General features: G+C 38.9%; 1 protein-coding gene across 2 annotated transcripts in view; it reads left to right on the top strand.

Annotated features, from left to right (window-relative positions):
- The window catches only part of DLC1 (DLC1 Rho GTPase activating protein), a 393,767-nt gene that overhangs the window by 100,395 nt on the left and 266,584 nt on the right, over positions 1-26,788 (top strand). For both annotated transcript variants that reach the window (XM_075196165.1, XM_075196158.1), the window contains exons 3-4: positions 9,765-9,920; positions 24,028-24,165. In XM_075196165.1, the coding sequence (XP_075052266.1) occupies positions 9,765-9,920; positions 24,028-24,165 (294 nt within the window). The remainder of the gene's footprint in view (positions 1-9,764; positions 9,921-24,027; positions 24,166-26,788) is intronic.

Here is a 26,788-nt window from a genome sequence, read left to right as displayed (position 1 = left end):
ATGGAGAGGCTGAAGTAAACATAAAAATAATAATATAGCTTGTTGCATGATAACAATATCTGTGTTTTTCCAGATGTGAAATTGTTTGTGGATTATGCACCCTGTTTAGAGACTAAAAACATGCACAGATGTTGATATAAACATATTAACAATAGCAACAACTTTAAGGAATAAGTGCTACAGCTGTGAACTTCACTGGAGATACATAAGTGAGGAAATACTGCTATGGGATAAACATACATAATTATAGGAAGCAAAAACAATAGCAGTGGTTCTATTTTGGCCTGTTCCTGAGGTATTGAGACACAAGGCAAAATAAGTTTTGTCTTTCAGTGATTCTCATTCACTAATAAAATAAAACTGAAAAAAAAGGCAGTAATTATAGGGGCTCTTAATGGACATTGAAAAGGTAATGCTCATTGTAATCAGTTAACCATTCGGAAATTGGGGTGAAGTATAAACATATAAGTTGCCTATTTAAGAACATAAATCAATTTTTTATTTTAGTTAGAATGGATTAACACATTTAGGGCCTGATTTACAGTTAAACAAAAAAATGCATCCTACACTTATATTGTTGTGGCTGTGTCATGAGTTGCATGTATCTTAAGGTATGTGTAATTTTAAGTCTAGCGCAGTGGATCCCAAACTTTCTCAGTTCGAGGCACCCTTAGGTTCTACCCAAGTATCCCCCAGCCTGGCCACGGTAGCCCTGTGAGATGGCCGCGGCACTCCAGGGAACCGCTGGTAGCATATAGATATGTCCAGCCCAAAAAATGTGCCCATCATCATTATGATCATTGTAACTTGCTCTAGGCCTTTGGGATGTCAAAGATATGCCTCCTAAATGGCATATTTTAAAAATACGTGTAAGTCAAACATAGACACATCTCTAAGCTTGACGTGTGTCTCAATGCCCCTACTGTACTCAACTTCAACATGAATGCCCTGGACCTGCTTCTTCAAGCTCAAGTGGGTTCAAGTATAAGATATGGAAGTTGCTTTTCTACCTTGCTCAAATGGTCATGTGTCCAACTGTAAATCAGACCCTTAGAAGTGAGGGCTGATAATGACAGTGATCCAATTTGCATATTTTGAATAGTGCACGATAATGTATTGTCCACTGAGGGACCACTTCATACATACCTAGTGATGTCGTCTTTCATTTGTACAAGATGACACGAACCCTGAACAGGATGCTCATGTGACCACATTGAGCATGGAAATTGTATTTTAGTGAAAAAAATCAGACCAGTGCCAAACAGTAAAGTTGTAGACGGATAATTGGAGCATAAAATACTAAGTACTGTACAGATTTTAATGGCCAAACATACTGTATACTGAGACAATCCATGTTAATAATTTATATGCCCTGAAAACTACACTGTTATTTAGACTGTGTATCTTGTATCACATCCATATTTACAGTATTTTGATTGTTCATGCTGTTTCACTGCAATTATACAATTTCAGGTTTCGCTTTTGTTTTTTTTAATATATTGCTAGAAATTGTTTGTTTTGAATAAGTAAAAAGATTACTCCATTAGCTGGCTGCACTGAGTACATTCTAACACAAGGATTTGTCGTTCATAGTTTAAGTAAGATTAGCAAATTAAAATGTTTTAGGATTGTTTTCTCATGGTCAAAAAAGTAAAGTCTCCTTTGGGAGATAATTAAGAAGAAGATGAGTGAAAGGTTTAAGCAACAAAGATTACCCTTTCACTGGGTCAGATTACTGGGAAGTCTTTTTACTAAAGACTTTAAAAAAACAAGATCCTTATTGACAAATGTGATTAAATAAAGCTCAAGGTTTTAAAAAAAACTTCTGTGCTTTTTCTTATTTAATTTCAAGGAAACATAATATGCACACACATCTGCCTGTGATCGATCTATCTATCTATCTATCTATCTATCTATCTATCTATCTATCTATCTATCTATCTATCTATCTATCTGTCTATCCTATATAATACAAATCAATTCAGCTTATTTTCAGCAGTTAATCATTAGTTTTTTAATTTGCAAATCAACCTTGAACCTCAATACACCAATAATTCATATAATAATTAACGGCCACTGGAGAATCACAGTACATAGACCGAACAGGAGCCAATCAGCAAGCATCCACAAATGTCACATGTCTTACAACTCCCTGGACACTCATTCTTCCTGGAATGTACTAAATGAATATGTCTGTGGATTTTCTCTATGACTGTGACTATTAGTAGTTTAGATTACTGTGCAACATATTTGCTACATAACTGTATGAACAGAACTGCATAGGGTATAAAATGTGCTTTTTTCTTATATATTTTATACTATCGCCAACTGTTTTCTGTACTTGTTGTAGGTGCCACTACCTATCATCTGATGTTTGGCACAAAACAAAATTACTTATATAGACGTACAATTACAAATATAGGGGCATATTCAATTGTTGGCGTTACAGCCAAAATTAACGTGCCTTGCGCACTATTACCATCATTACGGTAATAGTGCGCGTAAATACCGGTATTCCGGTACTTTTCTCGCTGGATTTCAGCTCGCGGCTCAGGGAGCTGCGAGCTGAAATCTGGCTTACTATTATCGTAATACCGGTAATAGTTTTTCCACGCCAGAAACCATGGACAATTGAATATGCCCCTTAATGTGATATTAACACATTAATTGGACTTAGTTGGAAAAATTGATTAGGAAAGATGTGGGTGTGGAGAGCAGAAGTTTGCTCAAGGGGACGTATTGGGTGTCATGAGAGTGTTCCTTGAAAAGTATGTAGCACTGTTGCATGTAAAACAAGATTTCTTTTTGTGGAATTTAATTATTAAAATTAGATAATGTGGTGGAGAGGGCAGATGTTTAAGGGTGTTGCCTGCTGTTCAAATGGGAACACTCAAAAGGACGGGAAATTTGCATGAGCTCAAGGTCTCATCCTATACGTTAATAGGACCCATTTTGATGAGCAATCTCAAGATTATATTAATTTTGTGTATTTACAGTTGATCGTGGAATATCCAGCAGGGATGAAATTTCACAAACCGTCTCATTGCAAAGGTGACATCCTATCACAGTAGCACGCTTGAAGTCACTGATTTCTTTAGAACGACCCATTTTGTATCACCAATGTTTCAAATGGAGACTGCATGTCACACACACAGACACACACAAACACACAGACTAGGGTTAAGTTTGTAAACAACCAATTAACCTACAATCATGTTTTTGGAGTGTGGGTGGAAAGCAGAGCGCCCGGAGGAAACCCACGCAAACACGGGATGAACATACAAACTCCATACAGACAAGGCCAGGGTCGGGAATGGAACTCATGACTCTAGTGCTGTGAGGCAGTAGTGCTAACCACTGTGTTGCCGTAGTGTTGTGGAGTATACTGGCACAATATAAGTAAGTGTTCGTAATAATAAATTGCAGTTAAGTACGAGTGACCACTCATAGCAATTAAATGATGAGGACCTTGGGATAGTAACACTGTAATTGTTTAGTCATCCTCAGGGTGATGATAAGGATACATTTTTATATTTGTCCTAAACTCCAAGGTGGTCAGATGAGGATGAAAACAGTATATTGCAGATTATAAATTGTGTGCATGGAGCAGAGATAAGTAGTCCAAGATACAAAATAGAGATTTACTGAATTCAGTATTGAATAATTTTAATTCCATGACAAAGTACAGGTTAAATATGAAGCTGGAAGAAGCAAAGAGCATTTTTATTTTTTGCCTATAATGCATCTAGTTGTCTGTGGTGCATAGAACAAGGTGGATGCCCCTTTTCACAACAGAAAGTTCCCCCTTGCAAACACTATGGTCCAAGATGGGAATGTTCATGTCAGAGGTAAAAAAAAGTCCTATCTATTATCACTTGTAGACCACTCATTCATTTTATTTTAGAGTACAGGTCATTTGAGACTTATCTATGTTTTAAATAAGTCTTCAGTAAGACGGATCTTTATTTCATATATCTTATTTTTACTTTTTAATGTTTAGAACATATTGGTATATTTGTCCCTTTAAATGCACTCTCCTGTATAAACTGAGCCACGTTGGTATAAAAGGCATCCCACTGAATGTAATGTCTACTGTTCTGTCACTAGCACCTCTGAAAAAAATCGGGTAAAGCCTCAACGACCAATTCACTAACAGGGGACAGCTCCTAAATACAAAATCTCTTCATCTTGAGGCTCATTTAAAAAGCTCAACTCAAAAATGTATTTTGCACGTGGGTGCAATAACAGTTGCATTAAGTCATTAATGGACATTAATTAATTGTATCACATATTAATGTCATGGCAACTACTTTTCACCCTAACATTCCTGACTTTTCTCATTCTGATTCTGGTGTTTTAATAGATTCTATAATTCTATGCTTTCTTCTTTTCACTTTCATGTCCTTTACAACCTTGCTCTATGAATTACTGTTTCAGTTGAACTCACCCACACTTGTTTACCATTTCACATACAATGCTGAAACTCAAGAAATCACACACATAATCAGATTTCATTCACTGTAATATTGTTTATTGCCACATTTCAATTTGATGTGTGTTTAATTAAACAACACTCATTAATGATAATGAATTGTCTCTCATTCCATATTTCAATCATTGCTGTGCCCTTGTCCTGCCTCTTTCTTCCAGCTTGCCTCACAAGCCTTTATTGACTTCAAAAGCAATGTGAATTCTATTAATAAACTGATTTGTGTTCCATCCTGTGATTTTGTCCCTCTTTACATCCAGTTTTGACTCATTTCCAACTATGAAATAACAACTTGTACTCTTGACCCTATTCCTTCTTGCCTTAGGCTAGGTACACACGCACCTATCTCAGAACTTTGCTAACCCTTTAACCATTTTCCCTTCCTCTGTATTCTGGAAAATGTCATTCTTCCTTTAACCATGAATGGATGATAACTATCATTAAAAAGACTGACTGACTTATTTTGCCTCTGCAACTTTCAACCTTTTTCCAATTTGCCTGTTACTAAAAATTTGAATGATCTTGAGTGTTCCTGACTAAAGGTGCTCACATTGACCATAAAGTTCCAATTTCAACAATGTTAACTGTTACGAAATTGATTTATTTGTGTATTCAAACAATACTGTATATGCATGTATGTAATGGTAAATCAACTCATTGAAATAAATTAAATACATGTACTGTATCATGTGTGTGTTTTATGACATTTGCATGCTCCATACTCCCTAGTATGAAACATGATTACCTAACAAATTATTTTGTATGTGCTTTTTTATTACAGCTGCAATAGACGTGATTTATGTATGCACAATTTTGTGGATTCCTTAAAAATGCATGTAAAAAATGTAATGTATTTTACATAAAGCACTGACGTACACAACACGCAAGAGAAGGTTGAGGATATTCATGAAGGAATTCTATGTCTTTTGTCAAACTGATACTTTACAGTCTTCGTCTTCTAGCAATGAACACCTGCATTGTATAATCCCCCAGACATTGCAGTACATTTAAACTCTGCTCTATATAGTCCGTTGTTTAATTGTCAATCACTGGTGCTACTGCAGCTGGTGGGGTTACAGTTGGTGGCAGGGCCTGATTATCCAATAGGCTGACTAGGCTGCAGCCTACAGCGCAAGGCTTTTTTGTGTGTGTGGGGGGAGGGATTGTGTGTGCAAAATTGTGACAGGAGAGGTATAAACTGAAATTAATTTTAAATTCTAAGAATAGTTGTTCTCCAAGGTAGGAAGAAAATATGTATTAAGGTTTTAATCTTGACGTATTCCCATGGTAAAAGTTGAAGACAATGAGTCATCCTTGGGTGAGCACTTGAGGATTAACAAGTAGGAAAGACAAGGAAGACGACAGCTGCAGGCGTGACATCCCCCTACCTCTCTCTCTCCACATCATCATCCATTAGCGCTAGTTCATGCCTCCGTTCTGCTATACAATTTAATGAAAAACATAATAAGTGACAAACATGTCCATCACCCTTTTAAAAAGCCGAGTGGATCAGGGTTTTGGATACACAGGAACATAAATATTGGTGGGGAGTGTTGAATAAAGCCAGATTTTAAATGGACAAGTTCCGTTTTACCTACCGCATATTAGCCTGATGGGCTAGGCGAGGGGGCACTAGGAGCATATTAGCCTAGGGCAGCCTGAACCCTTAATCAGTCCCTGATTGGTGGTAATGAAACAATAGAATTTATTGTTTATGAAAGTTGCACACATCATTTCATTTTCACCTAGCACCTAAAAACCATCAAGAAATGGATATTGTTTCTCAAACCAGGTTGACGAATTAGTACATAAATTTTAAAATGTGCCAGAATTTCTCCAGTTTTTGACCAATTAAAAAAATCAAGCTCAAGTTGAAAAAGTCAAACAGGTTCAACAATGCTTGAGTTGGTTCGACCATGATTGAGACTGTTTGACCATGTTTGAGCTGATTCTACTATGTGTTTGAGCTTAATTGATACATTTCAATCATTTTATCAAACTACAAACCTCAAATGCAAATGGATCATGTGAATGTCGAACTTCAACACAGTAGTGTTCGCAGGTGAAATACTTTTTACTTATATTAGTGTTTGTAGTGTTAAATAGTGTTTGAAGATAAAAAACACCAATTTTAACATAAATTGTGAATACGAGCCACATACTTTGAACAAAAAATTGTACCACGTCACATACATGTTTGTGGCCATCGATTCAGTAAAAATCAATTAAATTTCAAACTGGTTAGATATATTCAAGCTTCTCTAAAACCACCTGAGACACTGAAGATCCCATTCATTATTTTATGTACAGTCCTATCCTTGCTGAATGTTTTTTTGGATATTATGGTGGATATTTGAATGTATGACACATACACTTTATTATCTTTATTAAAATGAAAATCTAAGGTCTCAATTAATTAATGTACACAGAACATGCTTATAGTGTGTTACAGATGCTGCAAGTATGAGATTCAGGTGTCTCGTGTCAGGGTGAAATAGATGTTAGTCACATGAATACTCTGCTGGAAGAAATCTCTGTGTTTCAAAGCTGGAACTTGGCTCGCTGCGAGGGAAGAGATAATGACTTCAGATGCTTTTTGAAATTATCTTATGTTTTGATTCCTTGCAGGTGTCCAGTGCCCATGGGAAAAAATTCTGGGTCAGCTTTCCTTTTTTTTCCATCTCCTCTATTTAAGGGAGAACTGATGCTAATAACTACCAAACTAATCAAGATGATTAAATATGTACTCAGAATCTTTTATATTGTATTCATTAAAGGTTGTTTATGACACAGCAAAACATGCAGGAGACCAGAGGTTTTTATTTGCGCAAATGCTTCTATATGTGGATCTAGCGCTTTAATAGATGCACACCCAGACTCAGGCTAGGAAGTGCTTTTGCAGGGTTGTGGGTCTATCCTGATAATGTACATGGTAGAAATAGTCCATCCTACTATCAATTTAGGAATACGCTTTATTAATTCCAAATTAATATCATTAATTACATTCTTTTCAATTGTTCTCCTAACCTTCTGCTCGGTTGAGCTTCAGTGGTGTCTTAAATTAAGGGGACATCAGGAATTAGTTTATTACACGTATAACTTTTGTGTGTTTTTCCAAACAGTGGTTAACATGCCTCTAGAATTGTTCTATCCCATATAAAGAGAGCCTGGAAGAGGTAGAAGATGTCCCACTGAAAGTAGACAATGCCCGATTCCACTATCTCCAGGGGCTTCTAAAATTCAAGTCCTTTTATAGTGTGAAATATGCTCTGCAGTCCAACCTCCTGTAAATCATGGTGCAAATTAAAAATGTCATTTTTGCATGTAGGTGCGTAGCTAGGCACATCCATGTGCCTAGACCAGAAGTGGTGGAACCCAGTCCTCAAGAGCTACCAACAGGTCATGTTTTCATGGTTTTCCGATTGTAGAAACAGGTGGGATAATTACTGACCCAGAAAAATAGATTAACTCACCTGTGAAATTTAAATAACTCCTGAAAACATGAACTGTTGAGGACTGAGTTTGACCACCTCTGGCCTAGACCATTCTCAGCAATGAACCACCTGACCCACCCAGCTCCCTCCATCAGAAGATACAAAATGCTACAGCCCCTGTAAAATTGGGGCAGTCAAAAACTGAATACATACAAGTGCGAGGAATACGTACGCGGGTGATGCAGCTTTTGCACTTTTTTGTAAATTCCATTATCTTAAACATACATACATAAATGTAGAGATTCCTAAAACATTTTTATTTTTTATAAAAAAAACATTCTGTATTTTACACAAAAGCAGTGAGCAAAATATAACATACAATACTTAGGTAAGTGTGCAGAGTGGAGGTTATATGTAATAGATGGGCAGAGTCCATCAATCCACTCTTGCTTCACCATTCAGCAGAATGTTATTCCTCTCTGTATTTGTACGTTGGCATTTTGCTGATATCATAGTCTATGAATAGAGCAGGGATGATGACAGACAATTTATTCTGCTGTCTGATGTGAGGTAGGACTGGGAACACTTAACTCCAAATTCATTACTGTTAAACCTGCAAAAATTTGTGACCACATGCAGAACGAGGTGAGTATTCCACAGAATACTTTTAAAATTCCGCTCATCTCTAGATATATACATATTTCCTGTGCTTGCATCATTTCTTTGTTTCTGATGCATAATACTGTATAATACTTTTGATTTTTGGACCAACGATATTTTAAGACTCCTTTTATTTTACAAAAAAGGAATTTTACAAAGACAACAAAGGTTGTGCCAGCTCATTGACTCCTCGTGATGTTATGCAGCAGTAATACACATTTTATTATAATCTAAAATTCTTTTAGACATATGTGTATACGTGAGCAGGATGGTGGCACTGTGGTTAGCATTGATCCCTCATAGCGCTGATGTCATGGGTTCAATTCCGACCACGACCCTATATGTGTGGACTTTGTATGTTCTCCACAAAGTTTCAACTGATGTGGATGATTACATATTCTCTGTACAGTGCTACATAACAAAGCAATGCTATGTCAATAAATGATAAACTAATTATATTGAAGACATTATGTATCAAAGGTTAGAGTGGGAGGGGCAGTTTTTAAGAATTCATCAGCAAAGCCTCTATTAAGATGAGGTGACATAATGGGCCATGTGCTTACTAGTAATAACTACAATACAGTTGATGCTGTGAGAATTGATTCCACCTGTGTACTGTTGATTTCTACTATTCAAATATTCTTTGGAAGGCTGCATTCATAGCATATTGGTATAGTACAGTGATGGCTATCCTGTGGCACTCCAGGTGTTGTGAAACTACAAGTCCCAGCATGCTCTGTCAGCTATCAGCTAGTTATCTACTGGAAAAGCATGCTAGGGCTTGTAGTTTCACAACACCTGGAGCGCCACAGGTTAGCCATCACTGGTATAGTATGATTCTTGTTATTTATGTTTTAACGATTAGCATGATCCAGAACATTTCAGGGGATATATTTACTAAACTGCAGATTTGAAAAAGTGGAGATGTTGCCTATAGCAACCAATTAGATTCTAGATATCATTTATTTAGTGCATTCTACAAAATGACAGCTAGAATCTGATTGGTTTCTATAGGCAACATCTCCACTTTTTCAAACCTGAAGTTTAGTAAATATACCCCCAGGAGTCTGTTATATTACCTATTAGTGGTTTTAGCACACAATTATATATTTGACATTGTTATTGTTGTACATTTTTTGAGACTTCAGAATGAAAGTTAACACTCATAATGTATTTCCTAGAAATTTAGACAAGGCAAGGATCATTCAAGACTGGATTCTATGGTGCTGCTAATAATGAAACTGGATCAGCTGGACAAAGACATAGACAATGCTCTCAGTTCTCCATCTCTCTCCTGCAAACCAATACTCACTGAAAGACACCTACAAGCTGCACATGTAAGTCTCCGCACCTATTCCTCTGTGTTTAAAAGGTTTGCATTTTTTTATTGATTGGATTTCTTTACAGAAGTGCTCTCTCACCGGTGATGGAAGTGAATAAGACAGGGCAATAATTATTATTTGCTGATACTTAAGTCATGTAGCTTCTTTCATCCGCTTCAGATAAGCATATGTGGTTCTGAAACTAATCACAAGAGATCATAGTTAAGTGTGGGGGATTGAGGGAGATTAGAGGTGCCTGCATTCCCTCCTCTCGGCCGGACTTATTGGATAAAACATCAAGTGACACTGCAGCACTGGAAATATAGCACTGCAAGAGCAGTTTCACTGGCTCAGGGCTGTGTGCTTTGTACACTTATACAACCCAGGGAATACGTAAGCTGACTGTGTTATGTAATTTATGTAGGTAGGATGTATATGTATAAATATAAAATGTGAATATTTTTGTGAAAGGCTAAATCCTCTGCTTTACTGGGATATCTCCGGCATTGAGGGATCATTTTGTACCATGGTATTCATACACTGGACTCTAGCCATTTATAGTGAACGTTCAAAATATCTCCCTATGGGGCATATTCAATTAGCCACGTTACTTGCAAAAGTAACGTGGCGTTAAAAATATTACCGTTATTACGGTAATTCTTACCCGGATTTGAGCTCCCTGAGCTACGAGCAGAAAGCCCGCATTAAAGGTACCGTGATTATGGTAATTACGTGCACTATAACCGTAATAATGGTAATAGTGTGCAAGCCGCGTTACTTTTGACAGTAACGCAGCCAATTGCATATGTCCCTATGAGTTTCCTCCATGTAGTGCTCTACATAGTATTAGCAGCTGTAGGGTTTTGTAAATATGGGAACAAGTTTATTGTTAAATTGGGTGATACAAGGTTTTTTATCACCACGATAAGCAATGGTAAATAGACCCTTATGTTTCAATGGTAAATAGACCCTTATGTCACCTAACTAGCTAACTAGCCCTTTCCTTGCACCACCAGAGACAGTTAATTGCTCCATTTCTTATTCCACCGTTGGAGATTTTTACAATTGCAAATATTGTATATAACTTATTGCTGCATGGTAATAAGATACAGGGTAATGAGTGTTCTGTCTTTTAAAGGAAATATAAGGACCAGGGCTTGTTTTCAACTAGCTGCTAAACAATCCAGCAAATGAAACTAATTGTATATCTGCTTGTGTGTCAGTGATCTAGCACCATCTTGTATATGTGATCTGTTACTACTCATAATTTTGGCGACTATCCACAATCATTGCCTAATGCCAGCAACACACTACAATTAAACTTAAAATCATTGTTTCCCATACCAGATTAGTAGACTAAAGATTTACCTCTCATTAAACATTTCTGTTTTGGCAGATGTTGACACATCTTATGATGCAGCATCATTTAGATAATTATCCTGCCATTTCTACTTTTTCCCATGTGTTTGAATCCAGAATTTCCCCTTGCCTTGATAACTCTAAGTTAAAATTATGTTTTGGCCGGACTGGCAAGAGAGTTTTGTGCAAATAATCATCACTTGAGACATAACTTTGGCAACAGTTGGTAATAACATCAGGACAAGTCTGTAAAATGCTTTCTGACTGCAATATTCTGCAGTAAATAAATAACACTCAAAATAAGCCAAATGTGCAGTTAAAGAGCCAAATGCAGCCAAAAAGTCACCTGGTCTATGAGGTTTAGTGGCAGACATTGGCACATGAATGACATTTCATATCAGCAATGACATTGGGTAGCATGTTGGCACAGTGACATACCTCTCAACATTTAGAATCCAACTAAATAAGCCCCACCCCCATTATGTCCAAACTCCGCCCACAAATGCACACATTTGGGCAAAACTCCACCCGTTTACCTGCTAAGCCCAGGCTGTCTCACATGACTGGGGCCATGGGTACAATTCTAACCATAGCCCTGTCTGTGTGGAGTCTCTATGTTCTCATTGTGTTTACATGAGTCTCCTCCCACACTCAATAAACATACTGATAGGTTAAGTACAATTTGGATGCCACCCGCCTTTCCCTACCTCCTCCGCATCCACACACTCTCTTTTTTTCGTACTTATCTTGATGCAAGAGAGCTGCCCAGTTAGACAGGTTCTCAATGTCAATGTAAAAGTCCTCTTTCTTAAATGAAATAAGGTAGTTGTTCTGTAAACAGTTCCACACTGTGCTGACAGTATTTATACTGATCACTGTGTATAGACTACAGATACAGGAACCAATCAGGAGTTTGTGGCTCTTTTGTTGTTTTCCCAGGCTCTCACTGATAGCTAGGGAGTTTAGTAACAGTGGCAGACTCTATAGGATGCAGCTGACATAACTTAATTCCTCCTGGGAATATGAGACACTGTTCTGGTCCCAGTCTTTGTGGCCACAAGCAGTGGTGAATTCCAGTAGGGACATTTTTGGGTGGTAGTCCAGGGCCCATGATTGCCTTTTTAAACTCAGTGCTGCAAGTGTGTCCTAGAATAAATCTATAGTGAGCTTTGGATGATATTGCTTGCTTAATATTCTAATGAATGTAACATACCTCCAAACAATTAAAAAAAAAAACTAAATGGGGTCACAGTCATGCCCATTCCGAAAAACGGTCGGAACCGTTCTAGATTAGTGGAGTGACAACGTCAAATTGGTCATGGTCACTCCCCTGGGATATGTATAGCACTTCTGAGAAGCTCTAGGCTGCCCCCAATGCCCGGAAAAACATCCTTACACACCAGAGACACCTACCTCTGGTGCATTAGACACCTGCCCACCACCATGAGTACCATCATGTCTCCCAACTTCTGCACATCAGGACAAATGTGCCGGCTGCAGGATGTTCAGATAGTCCACTCAAATCTTGACTGAGCTGCCAAATCAGGACGTATGCTGTAACAAAACTCATCTATACATACAAATTTGTCTCTTTGTCTCCTCACACTTCTACTACTGAGGTGAGCTACATTCCCTGATAAAATACACTATGGGGGTCATGCAGAGCTGAACATAAGTAGCTGTTTTGAGGGTATGTTGCATTTGTTTTGCACTGTACATGCCCAGAAAACAAACACACACAGTAGTAATGGACACAAAGTTGTACAGATCTCATTTCGACGTTCCCTAATGTATAGTATGGCAGGGGCGGATCTAGAAAATAATTTTACTGAGGGCGATTTAGGGGGGGTGATTTAGACAGCTATGGCTGCACACTATGTGCAGGTCCGTTCGGCACAGACAGATAGGGAGAGTGTGTTGCCCGGTCGCACTGATTGTTTTTAAAATACAATCAGAGCAGCCGGGCAGCACACTCTCCCTTGCCTGTCTCTGCCAAACGGACCTGCACATAGTGTGCAGCCACCAGCAGCGAGCCCCTGGTAGGGGGGGCAATTGCCCCGATCACCCTACCCCCTCTGGTTCCGCCACTGCCGTATGGGTATGTTACCGCAATTGCAATCAGATGCAGTCTTTGCAAACAGTCGTAAATCCGCGTTTTTTTGCACCTGCTCGACTCTGGTGCAATACTATTCTAGATAAGATGATGCACATGGGATACTTATCTTATAGCAGATGAATGCAAATCCCACAGTATACAATGCCATACATATTGTTTCCACTCAGCATCCAGCCGCACAATACGCACATCGGTACGTGACATATACCTGGCGTATCTTGTAGTTGATGCCTAATTAACTATTTCCTTTATTGCATGCAACTCCGAATGACCCGCAAATATATGCCCATTTTCAGGGCCGGATTAACCACAAGGCTTTATGGGCTAAAGCCCATGATCCTTGGGCAGCTGGGGGGCCCCTAAGAAAGATCTGCTGGCAGCGTTTTATATATATTGGCAGCAAGAAAAAAAATGTGCCACTGGAGCCTGCAGCAAAAAGCCGGAGAGGAAGAAGACAGCAAGCAGGTAAGTACAATATATTCCAGCGCTCCCTATTATACCCCAATATCTATGGATTAATGTACCTTATGTATGAGTGCAATAGTTTTGGAAACAAATGCTGGTTTATTATTAAGGTTAAAACAATGCTAACTGGTTATAATTGTAACAACCATTTATTATTTACCTATGTTAAAACCAGTTAGCATTGTTTTAACCTTAATACACCACCATTTGTTTTCAAACTATTGCACTCATACAAATTGTTGAACATACATAAGGTACATTAAGCCATACATATCTTTTTTGCTTTTTGAAAATACAGTGTAGGTATATTAAATAAACATTTGTCAAGCAACGTATGCCCAATCCGATATTACTGAGGGGCCCCCAGTAATATCGGATTGGACATACGTTGCTTGATAAATGGGGGCCTCACAGTGCCCCTAGCCCAGGGGACTACAATATCTTAATCCGGCCCTGCCCATTTCACGTTGTGCGACCAGGGGAGGTTTGACAAATTTTATCCTAGAGGGTGAGACCTGGCTCAGCAGCCTATTAGGAACATTTTAAAGCCCAGTGACCCAGCCCAAGGTAGCCAACTATTTGAATGGCCCCAGCCCAGCAAGCCCCTGTGTGCAACTCTGCATCAGACCCCACAGGTCTATAAGAAGTTCTCCTGTGCTCTGTTCTCTGCTCTAACCCATTGCTCGTCTTCTCCTCCAGCACGAGAGCAAGCAATAAGTATTCATTCTACAACTGTATATTGTACCTTAATTACATTTAAGCTTATCATAATGTTTTATATTTAAATATTGTACAGTGAAGTAACTTAAACATTAACATTAATAAATGTATATACAAATGTGAGAATATATTTGCAACAAAAGTCAACCCAACATTTACTTAGGTGTTTGCTGCACACTGTCATTAGTGTATATCACAGAGATATTACAGCTCCCCTGCCCTGTATACTATCTGCACTATTAATCTGTTTATTACACTGCATTCTCATTCTCAGTGTACAACATGTGTTTTGTTATCTGCACATACTGGTGTCTGTGTACTCATCATGCACCATTAATCAGAGTACTAAATCCCACACTCACCATCTGTGTATATTAGAGTTATTATTGCTATTTTACTGGTTGTCTACATTTTGACACTATGGAGGGTTATAAAGAGCAACATACACTGGAACATTGAAACTTTAGCTAAATGTAAGTTTTACAGCAGGCATAAACTACAGCCTGAGGACATGACACAAACTTTGTTTCTTAATTTCGGGAGAGACTAGATACATTAGTATATGACTTCACATGCAGAGCACATGTGACGTGCAGACATGTGACATGCAGAGCATATGCACATATCCCGCATTTCAAGACACAGAACTATAAAATAACTTTCTTTATTCAATGCAGTAGTGTTTAGAAAAAGTAACAAGATATTTTTAACTTAAGTAAAAAAACATCTTATTACACAGTAACAGGTTCAGTATATACCTGTACACTAAGACAATTTTTGTTATTTTAGCTGTTTGTCAAAATATATTCAAGTTACAGTTCCCAAGTGTAAAGTGCTACGGAATTTGCTGGCGCTATATAAATAAATATTGATGATGTTGATGATGATATAATGAATATGGGCCTAAAGTATAGACTATCGGCTTTAATTTGAGGGTATTGACATCCAAATTGGAGGAAGGGTTAAGGAGTTACTGCTGTATAATATATAGTCCCCTCTTCTTCAAGGGACCAAATGTAATTGGACTATTGATTCAAAAGCTGTTTCATGGACAGGTGTGGGCTATTCCTTGGAGTTGATTCCAAGTGTGGCATTTGCATTTGGAAGTTGTCGCTGTGAACCCACAACATGTGGTGAAAGGAGCTCTCAATGCAAGTGAAACAGGCCATCCTTAGGCTGCAAATACAAAAATATCCATCAGAGATAGCGGGAACCTTAAGAGTGGACAAAGTAACACTTTGGTACATTCTGAGAAAAAACAGAACCTACTGGTGATCTCTGCAACACAAAAAGGCCTAGACGTCCATGGAAGACATCAGTGGTGGATGATCGCAGTATCCTTTCCATGATAAAGATAAACCCCTTCACAACATCCAGGAGGTAGGCATATCATTATCCAAGTCTACCATAAAGACAAGGCTTCACAAGACCAAATACAGAGGGTTCACCACTAAGTGCAAACCATTCATAAGCCTCAAGAATAGTGAGGCCAGATTAGCCAAAAAAACATCTAAAAAAGCCAGCCCAGATCTTTGGACAGATGAAACGAAGATCAACCTGTACCAGAATGATGGGGGGGCTAGTATGGAGGAAGCTTGGATGGCTCATGATCCAAAGCATAGCACATCATCTGTAAAACACGGTGTGGGCAGTGTCATGGCATGGGCATGTGTGTCTTCCAATGGTGCTGGGTCACTAGTGTTTATTGATTATGGAACAGAAGACAGAAGCAGCCGGATGAAATGGGACAGCGCATCACAGTACAGATGGACAATGTACCCAAAATATACTACAAAAGCAACTTAAGGCAAAAGAGTGTAATATTCTGCAGTGGTCGAGTCAATCACCTGACTTCCACCAGATCGAGCATGCTTTTCACTTGCAGAAGACAAAACTAAAGACTGAAAGACCCACAAACAGACAACAACTGAACACAGCTGCAGTAAAGGCCTGGTATACCGTATAACGTCATCATCAACATTTATTTATATAGCGCCAGCAAATAACGTAGCACTTTACAATTGGGGATAAACACAATAATATACAATACTGGGTAATACAGACAGAGAGGTAAGAATGCTCTGCTCGCAAGCTTATAATCTATGGGACATACACACAAAGGAGGAAACCCAGCATTTGCTGATGTCCATGGGTTTCGCACTGCAGGCAGCTATTGACCGCAGAGAATTTGCAGCAAAGTATTAACAATGAACATTTTATTTATGATTGTTAATTTGTCCAATTATATTTGAGCCCCTGAAAATATTGGACTGTGTATAAAAATGGTTACAATTCCTAAACGTTTCATATAATATTTTTGTTCAGCCCCTTGAAGTAAAGCTGAAAGTCTGCACTTCAATTGCATCTCCATTGTTTAATTTCAAATCCATTGTGGTGCTGTACAAAGCAAAAATTATAAAACTTTTGTCCCTTTCCAAATAATTCGGGACCTACCTGTATATAGATACAGACACATTAATTGCATATTTATAGAGATACACTTACAGATTTGTACACATCTGTGCACAGATACACCGGCCCAGGGGTGTAACTAGCAACAGCTGGACCCCATAGCAAACTTTTCTGCGGGGACTGGGGTCAAGCGATGGGCAGCTGATCACTGCTCTGGCGCACACGATGTACATTAATCATGCTTGTTGTCTGGCTCATAGGGAGCCCCATTTGGCCTTTCAATTCCAGTTAGATTCCCCGTCACTGCTGAGCCCCATTACAGCAGCATGGGCTTCCCTGGTGGCTGTTACGTCCCTGAACAGAGCCAATCACAGTCCTGTGCTACACTCTTAACAGTTTATGTAACTTATTTCATACTGGGTAATAACTGAGTCACTTTTTCTAATAGATAATAATCTACAATATATATATATATATATATATATATATATATATATAAATATATATATATATATATTTAACAATGGATTGAAGTTATCAGTGTTTCAAACATTCAACATGAACCTCAGGGTTAGGGAAATGTATTGTGGTCATAACAAAGCATGTATTATTAAAACATTTTCAAATTTGTTTAAAACATAATTATTTAGAGGAGACTCCAGAGGTCACTATGATCAAACTGTTATGGTTAGATCAAGTTTTTACTGATGTGGATCTCATAGTGCCCTCTGTATTATGCGTATATGGCATAAAAGAATAAAGATTCTTTCTGTCATCTACAAAAGTAATTAGACATTAAGGGGGTAGCTTTAGCATTTACTTTTTTTTAGCTAGGTAATCTTCATCATCATAATCATCTCCAATTATTTATAGCGCCACCAATTCCGCAGCGCTGTACAGAGAATATTTGTTACTCACATCAGATGGATCTTGCTGTCTAAATTCCCTAACACATACACACAAACTAGTGTTAATTTTGTCTGCTGCCAATTAACTTACTAGTATGTTATTGTGGGAGGAAACCGGAGCTCACAGAGGAAACCCACATAAACACAGGCATAAAAAAATGTGTATATGGGTAATTTATAAAGATAGATAGATAGAATTAAAAACATTATTCCCAGACAGATGAGTATCCTTTTTATGTAAAACATATCTCATTATGAATATCCATCAGTCAATAACAAGACAATTTTTAAATCATTGTTATTGTTATATTTTCTGCTGTCTTTCAGCTGGCTTAATAATTCAGTTTGAAAAGATAATAAACATACAGTGCTGTGAGAGCCATCTCCCTTCCCTACAGCACCATCATCATCATCATAATGAGAAGAATTCATCCAATGCAGTAGTAGCTGAAAAGTTTCAATCACAGCCTGCAGCCACACAACCTTCCACATGAGGGAGCCATCTGAAAAGAAAAATAAACATCTGTCAGCCTTTCTCTTGACTGACATTCTATGATAATGATCTGCCAGTTCTCAAAACAAGAAAAGTTTATCTATAATCTTTTGCAACATATGCAGCAAATTATTTACATTTATACAGCGCATATAAGTGTGTGGGGTACCAGCTTGGTTCATATTAAACAAACATTTGTGAATGGAAATGTAATGCTGAATTTACTTTAATCCCTACTTTAATTCTTGTCAGCTGATGCAACAAAACAATCTGCAAGGCCTTTGGTGTAGATGCACAAACTGCTCCTTGTTATATTTCTGTATGTAAGACTTTTACTAAAACATTTTTGTCACAATACAATGTCCTGGACAGGATGGGGTCCGAATTTCCGGAGGTGGTAAAAGCGACAGGCAGTAGGACGAAAAGAAAGAAACTAAACTGACTTGGCCGACTCCTAATAAATGATGACTGACCTTTACAATGACAGAACAAGTCCCCGACAGTGTGCTCACAAATCACGATCAGCAGTAATAATGGCAGCGTGTTTTGACTTTAATTTTAATTGCAACCTGTATATCAGTATTTTTAAAGAGGCAATGTCTGGTCCCTAACCCTAACCTTATTCCTAACCCTAACCCTTACCCGTACCCTAACCTTATTCCTATTCCTATTCCTAACCAGGGGTGGATCTAGGCAACTGCTCTACCCGGGGCGATTTTAGGACGGGGGGCGATTTAGGCCCCGCCCCCTTTCTAATTTCTAAGGCTGCTGACGGCTGCACAGTATGTGCAGGTCCGTTCAGCATTGGCAGTGTGATGTCCCGCTGCTCTGATTGTGTTTAAAAGACAATCAGAGCAGCCGGGCAGCACACTGTCAATGCTGAACGGACCTGCACAGTGTGCAGCCGTCAGCAGCAAGCCCCTGCTAGGGGGGGCGATCGCCCCGATCGCCCCCCCCTGGATCCCCCACTGTTCCTAACCCTATTCCTAAAGCTAAAGCTAGGTGTAAGACTTAGCTCCGATGAGAAGCGGCATTGCCGCTTTAAAATACTGATATACAGGTCGCAATTTAAAATGACGTCAAAACAGGTTGCCATTCTTACTGGTGCTCGTGATTTGTTAGCACAATGTCGGGGACCTTGTCATTGTAAAGGTCAGTGATCATTTATTAGGAGTCGGCCAAGTCAGTTTTGGTTTTTTTGTTCGTGGTAGTCACTGTCGGTGATTTCATCACCGTTAAAGTGACTACCACCTCCTGGACGTGTGACACTCTCAGGTTTTGTATCATTGTGCGCATGTGTGAAGAGGTTTAGAATGTACAAGTTGTAGTACACATTCAGGAAGCAGAAGGACATGTCTGGAGTAAGTCTAATTTGTGTTAGTGCAAACAAAAGAAAAATGTCTGGTGCTCAAAAACAATCAATATATAAACCACTATACATATATAAATCACTATAGCATATATTTAAAGGAGAATTTTGTTCAAGATATAACTATATTGGGTTAAGCTCACCTGCCAGGATCAAATCAAGGGACTAACCTACAGGAGGTGCCTTAACGCTGGCAGGTGAGCTTAACTCAATACAACTCAATATAGCTATATTGTGCACACATTTCTCTTTTATGTACTGTATATGCTGACACATAGGGGCATATTCAATTGTTGGCGAAAATGGCAAAAATCTCACGGCGCGCGCACTATTACCGTTATTACGGTAGTTTTCTCGCTGGATTTCAGCTCGCAGCTCCCTGAGCAGCGAGCTGAAATCCAGCTTACTATTACCGTAATAACGGTAATAGTTTTAACGTCGGGGGGATTCAAAAGAATTGAATATGCCCCATAGTGATTTATATATTGTTTGTTTTTGAGCACCGGATAAAATTTTTCTTTTGCTTGCACTTGCACATTTCCTCATCATACCAAGGTTTAAGGAGATTGATGGATCTTGTAATTGACAGGACCGACAGCCTTTAGGACTTTATATGGACCTTGCCAGTGGGTGAATAGTTTTTTTTCCTGGGTTTGGAACCAGGAATAGGTTTTTGTCCCCAGGCTTAAAAAATCGAACTACAACACTTTTATCATAACTTCTCTTATGCCGTTCCTGAGCCTATTTTACATGTTGTTTTGGCTCCCTTGTGCCTTGCTGATCCCACCCTTCCTTTAACAAATCCAAGATTCCTCCGGGCTGTCTTCGGAACACTAATTCAAAGGGACCTGTTGAGGCCTGAGGTACCTCACGTATAGCAAGCATCAAATAGGGAATAAGATTGTTTCAATCTATTTTTCCTGCACCACGGCTTTTTTGAGCATGTGCTTTAATGTGCGGGTAAAGCGCTCCACCAAGCTGTTCGTCTGTGGATGGTATACAGAGGTGTGAAGAACCATCACCCAAACTACTGGCACATTTGCTTCATCTGCTTGGACATGAACAAGGTACCCTGTACTGTGAGAAATTCCTTGGGTATTCCCAAGCGTGTGAACATCAATACAAGTTCATTAGCTATAGTGTTGGACTTTATATCCCATAGGGGAACTGACTCTAGATATTTGGTCACATAGTCAAGCACCACGAGTATATATTTGTGCCCACAAGTGGATTTCTCCAGTGGTTCCACCAGGTCCATGGCTATCTGTTCAAAGGGAACTTGTTCTATTGGGATGATTGGCATTCTGTATATGGGTTTGGGACAGGTTCTCTAACAAACAGGACAGAACCAGCAATACCTTTTCACTGCCATGTGTACCCCGGGATAGTAAAACTGAGCAGAACTCCTTCCCATGTCTTATCCACCCCAGGTGTCCCCCACAGACATGTGTATGTGCTGCTTTTAAAACTAGAGGTACATGAACCTGAGGAACCATTGACTGTTCTACTTTTACCTCCTGTACAATACCAACTCTATACAGAAAGTTATTTTTAACAACAAAATATGGTATACCTTCTGCAGACTTGCGGGCTTTCGCTACATCATTCACCTCAGTCCCAATTTTTAAAGCCTTTTCTAAAGTTGCATCGTTAAATTGGTCACAACCAAAGTCTTGCAGAGGAAACAAAATTGTTATCCTCACTGACAAGCGGGATGGGCTCATCCACGACGACACCAACCAATGCTATTTTGGACCGTACATGCTTCCCGCATGTGGATACTTTTGTGGAACTCCTGCTATGACCCTCAAGATAGTAGTCCAGTTTCGCAGGTCCCAAAGATTGAGGTCCAGATGTTATGGATTCTTAGGCGGCTTCCGACCGTTGCATCAGTTGCCGCCATGTCCGGACGGTCCCATTCACCGAGGACCTCTTTAAACAGTGGAAAGTCTCACCCCAGAATGAGTGGATATGGGAGTTTAGACGCTATGGCAGCCACCACCATAACTGTTTGTTTTTTAAGTGTGACTGGCAGAAGTGTTCTATCATACTCCACAGTCGTTCCATGTACGCACATGACCTACACCTTGAGCAACCGAGTAGTTATGGTTCCAGGCAAGGTAGAGCTGGAAACCAAAGTAAGTTCACTCCAAGAGTCAACCAATGACAAGAACAGGGTTTGGCTAATAAGCACAGTCACCCAGAACACACAAGGACTTTTTGATGTAGGACTCATGGTACAATAGCTTGGTAAAGCAGGCCCAACATGTGCAAGAGAACAGTCCATGAGTTATGGTCGTTTAGGACACTCGGCCTGACTCACCACATTCAAAGCACTTCGAATTAGACACCTTTGTAACCGGCCTTCTGTCCGTAGCAGATTTTCCAATGGATATAGCATGGATTGTCAAACCTGGCTTTTGAAGTGGCATAGACTTTGGTACAAACGCAGATGCTTTGGTCATTTGCTGTAGCACACAAAATCTCTCTATCACTGTGGCAAGCTCTTCATAAGTTTGTGGGTCTGATTGTAGCACACACCTTTGCAGACCAAGGTCTAGATGTGGTGATCTATCGCCAGAACTTCAATAATCCATGTAGGTGAATTCTCCTCTGGCTGCAGCCATTTTTAAAAAAAATTGTAAAGCTAAGTCAATTGTGCTCTGACCGGTTTGTATTTATGATAGCACTATTCATGATAGCGCTGGAACCAGTCTGGCCCCGAAACCCAGGTTTTTATACCAGACACTACACCCACAGCCCTAGCTTGATGGGCAGCTGACATTCCCACCTTCCCTTTAAAAAGGAGTTCTCATCAGCTGCTCTGTTTGCTCTTACTACAGACACACCCTGTCCGCCTGCTGTGGGAAAATACATTTCCAAACCATGTAAGTTAAATTAGACTGTATACTATTATTTTGTCTCACATAGGTCCTCACCTGTTTATCTTTAACCTAGGTGTACCGTTGGACAAATATGTAACACTTGTTTGCATCCTTTCTCTGCGGATTAGCAGCTAAATACCTCCCTTTGTTACAGTAGCTATAAATATAATTTTAAGGGCACAGTAAAGGGTCTGTATCATTGTGAGTTGTAGTGGTATATGACTTTGTACACAGCAATCTATGTTGCATGTAGCCCATGAGCCCATAAGCTCATCATTATATAAGCAATACAGCCCATTTACTAGAGTGCATAAGAGATGCTTGCTGTGGCAGAGTAAATGTGCCATTTAAAAAATAAAAATTGTGCATTACTAACATATTTGCCCAGACTAAAAATGTAGGGAGTTCTCCTGAACTCCCAGAAGAGCAGGTCAACCTCCACTTCCCTACTGAAATGGATGGTTCTTGATTAAGCAAATTGCAACCTCACTTTCCTTATGGATTTCCCATCCAAGATCTCCTGCAGCAGAGGTCTCAAATTAGGCAAGTATGATTACTAATAAACCATTTGTCATACCTGTGAACATTCCCAAATGGAAAGTTAGGACAAATCAGATCACATTCCCAGACATCCAAACCAGGGTCAGATCCACTCGGTCCATACCCAGATCAATACAAATCGTATCAAAATCCTATTTCGGATAATCTACGAATCTATTCTTTTATAGCCACCAGAAAAGCAGGATAATCTCTTGGCAGTTACGTTTTATTTTCCGATAAAGCAAATAGGATAAACTATGTGGGTTTTTTTTAATATGTGTTAAAGCTCCACTGGCCAACCTAAAGCTGTCTGAGAGTTACCAATGTGTCAATATAAACAAAGGTGTCAATTATGTTTCAATATTGTAACTTATAGAAATAATGAAACATATAGGGCTGAAATGTAATTCTAGCCTTTATTATTATCTATCAATTGATAATAATATGATTTGCAATGTATTATTATTATTATTATTATTATTATTATTATTATTATTAATAATAATAATAATAATAATAATAATAATAATAATAATAATAATAATATTATGTCTGCTGCCTTCTAGTGGAAAAAAATAAGTTTCCAAGATATATACTTGTGAACTAGCTTTCAGCTGTCTTAATAATTCAGTTTGAAAATATATAGTGCTATGATATTAATCTCCCTTACCTAAATAGTAATAATAATATAAAACTAGACATAATACCACAACTACTAAAGATGCTCTAAGCTGTTGCACAAACAGGAAATCTTCAGTGGTGCAGCCATCTTGTTATAAATTAAAGGACTGCATTAAGTAAACAAACATGCGGATATCTTTTTTAAGTAATGTATGTATCTTATGTTTTGTACAGGTCGCCCTGTTTGGTCCTGAAAGTGCAGGAGATGTTTCTCCTTTGTGTCGCCCTCAAAAGAATGTCTCTCAGGTAGACATCGCAGACTGTACATCACCAGCTCAAGTATTTTGCTATGGAGCAAAACCAAAGATTGTGGTAAGCATAACCGGACAGTACCACTAAGTATAAATAGATATATCTGGAACTATTTTACTCGATGTATTACTGAAATGACTATTTCTGTACTGTTGATCCAATCTCACAAACTTGCACCCAGCAGTTCTCCAATTTATAATTCCATGATTCTTTGCCAGCAAATGTCTAGGCATAAACAAACAGCTGGAGAGCAGCAAATAGCAGACTCCTGGAACGCATGACAGCGAGTGCCTATGGTCATTCCGTGAAGGCCCATTCTGTGACCCACATCTAGCTTACTATACCGTGCCAGTATAGCACTTATTATTCATTAATTCACTTAATGTGCTTTTCCTCCAACCACAAATTGGTCATGCGGAAATCATTTTCAGTACAATTAGGAACAGTTTTATCCAACAAATAAAAGTAATGAAATTAAAGCCTAAAATACTGTCGCTATATTTTAGTACATTATTTCCAGACATACATGACAATAGTTAAGAAAAAATCAACACCATTCAACAAGAAATCTCCTTATGTCAGACCCCACACATCCCACACAACGCCACATGCATTCCCCAATACACCCTCAGAACATTCTTCCCCACAACTAAGCATGAAGACTCTGTAACCATCGCATCTACTTACCCTGCAATCAGCCCCCTCAAACCTATTCCCACTCAACTTCTCCGCTACCTCTCACTCACTTTTTTTAATAAATGTTAAAATATAAATGTTTTTTATTAAACGTATGCCCATTTCTACTCATCTATTTAACCTGTCTCTGTCCAGTGGCACATTTCTCTCCTCCTTTAAACATGCTCTCACCACACCAATTTTAAAGAAACCATCTCTTGTCTCTCTAACTACCGCAATATTTCTCCCGTTTGTCTCCAATCAACTTGAGCAACTTATGTACAACTAACTATCTTGCTCTTTCTCCACTAACTACTTTCTTGACTCTCCGCTATTAGGCTTCCTCCCTAAACATTCCACAAGTCAGCTCCGCACAAAAGTGATGAACAATCTGCTTACTGCAAACTCTAAGGGTCACTGCTCTGTACTCATCCTCCTAGTCCCCTCTGCTGCTTTCAACACCATTGATCTCCCTCTTCTCTTCCACCATTCTTTGAGACACAATTCTTTCCTGGTTCACTTACCAGTGCTCCTTCAGTATCTCTCTACCTCTATGCCGATGGCGACCAAATCCACCTCTCCTTTCCCAACCTCTCCCCTTGGCTGTTATATAATGTTACCAACTGTTTCTCTGATATTTCCATTGGACATTCCAGCATTACCTATAGCTCAACATGTCCAAAAACAGAGCTAATCATCAGCTCTCCTCTTAGAATCATCACCTCCCCTCAAATTTCCCTCCCAGTAAATAACATCACAATTTTCTCAGTCTCCAAAGCACAGTGCCTTGGTGTCACCCGTTATTTCACCCGCTACTTTTCCCTTCACATCCAGTCTCTCTCTCACTGCTGTCCCCACCTTCAAAATATTGCTGGAATATGCCATTTTCTTACCTAAGATGCAACTATAGCTCTTATCTATTCTCTTATCATCTCCACGACAACCATTGAAGCATCCTCCTATCAGGCCTTCCCCTCACCCACCTATCTCTACTTTAGACAATCCTAAATGCCACAGCAAGACTGTTATTGCTCTCTCAGCACTCCAATCTGCTGCACCACTCTGTAAATCTCTATACTGCCTCCTTAAAGCCTTCATAGTCTCATTCAACTTATTTGTGTTATCCTACAAAGCCCTCAACAGCACGTCTTCATACATTTCAAATCTAATTTTCATGTACTATCTCTCGCTTCTATCCGCCTCTGGCCTGCACTTTCTCCCCTCAATGATAACCATCTCTCACTTCACTTACAAGACTTCGCCTTTACCACTATCCACCTATGGAATTCCCTACAACAACTGATCAGGCTCTCCCCCAGCTTTTATATTAAATACTGTCCATGAAAACCTACCTTTTTATTATAGCCAGCACTACTCTCACCTATAATACTTACATTGGTGTACCCCCACTTCTGTCCCAATCTCCACTCTGAGACACACTCATACCTCTTGTCTCAGCTCTGCTCTCTTCCCATTGTAAGCTCTGTCATGGGCAGGGTCCTCCCTACTCTGTTTTCACCACTGCATTTATTTTGTGTACCTTGAATGTCCCTGTTTTACATATACTCTGTTTTCCTGGCAGCTCTGAAGTTTACTGAACATATGTACAGCATATATTCAGCAATAATATTTAACTACACATCATTTGGAAATATGAGTGTGTTTATGTTTACAATATCATTTTTCCCTGCACTTTTAACCAGAACATTGTTCTGTCCATAAAACAAACTCCATGCCCCCTCTTAGGAAGTGTCGGCCTTAGCTACAGTGAGGACAGCTTGTGTGGGACACCAAAATTAATGAATTTTTGCATTTTGTTATATAACGCATCTGTCTGTCCCCCATTTGCTGTATACTTTATATTTATTTTGCAATTTATCTATATTAGGGGATATATTAATATATATTGTACAGTTGTTTTACGAATTTGGCCTCTATATACTTGTTTAAACATTACATCTATACTACGCATAAATTAATGCTATAGAAATATCCAAAAATAATACTG

Source organism: Mixophyes fleayi, chromosome 1 (assembly GCF_038048845.1).
Source record: "Mixophyes fleayi isolate aMixFle1 chromosome 1, aMixFle1.hap1, whole genome shotgun sequence".
Classification (NCBI taxonomy): domain Eukaryota; kingdom Metazoa; phylum Chordata; class Amphibia; order Anura; family Limnodynastidae; genus Mixophyes; species Mixophyes fleayi.
The sequence above is the reverse complement of the archived record's forward strand: the minus strand, read 5'-3'. Positions and strand labels throughout refer to the sequence as shown.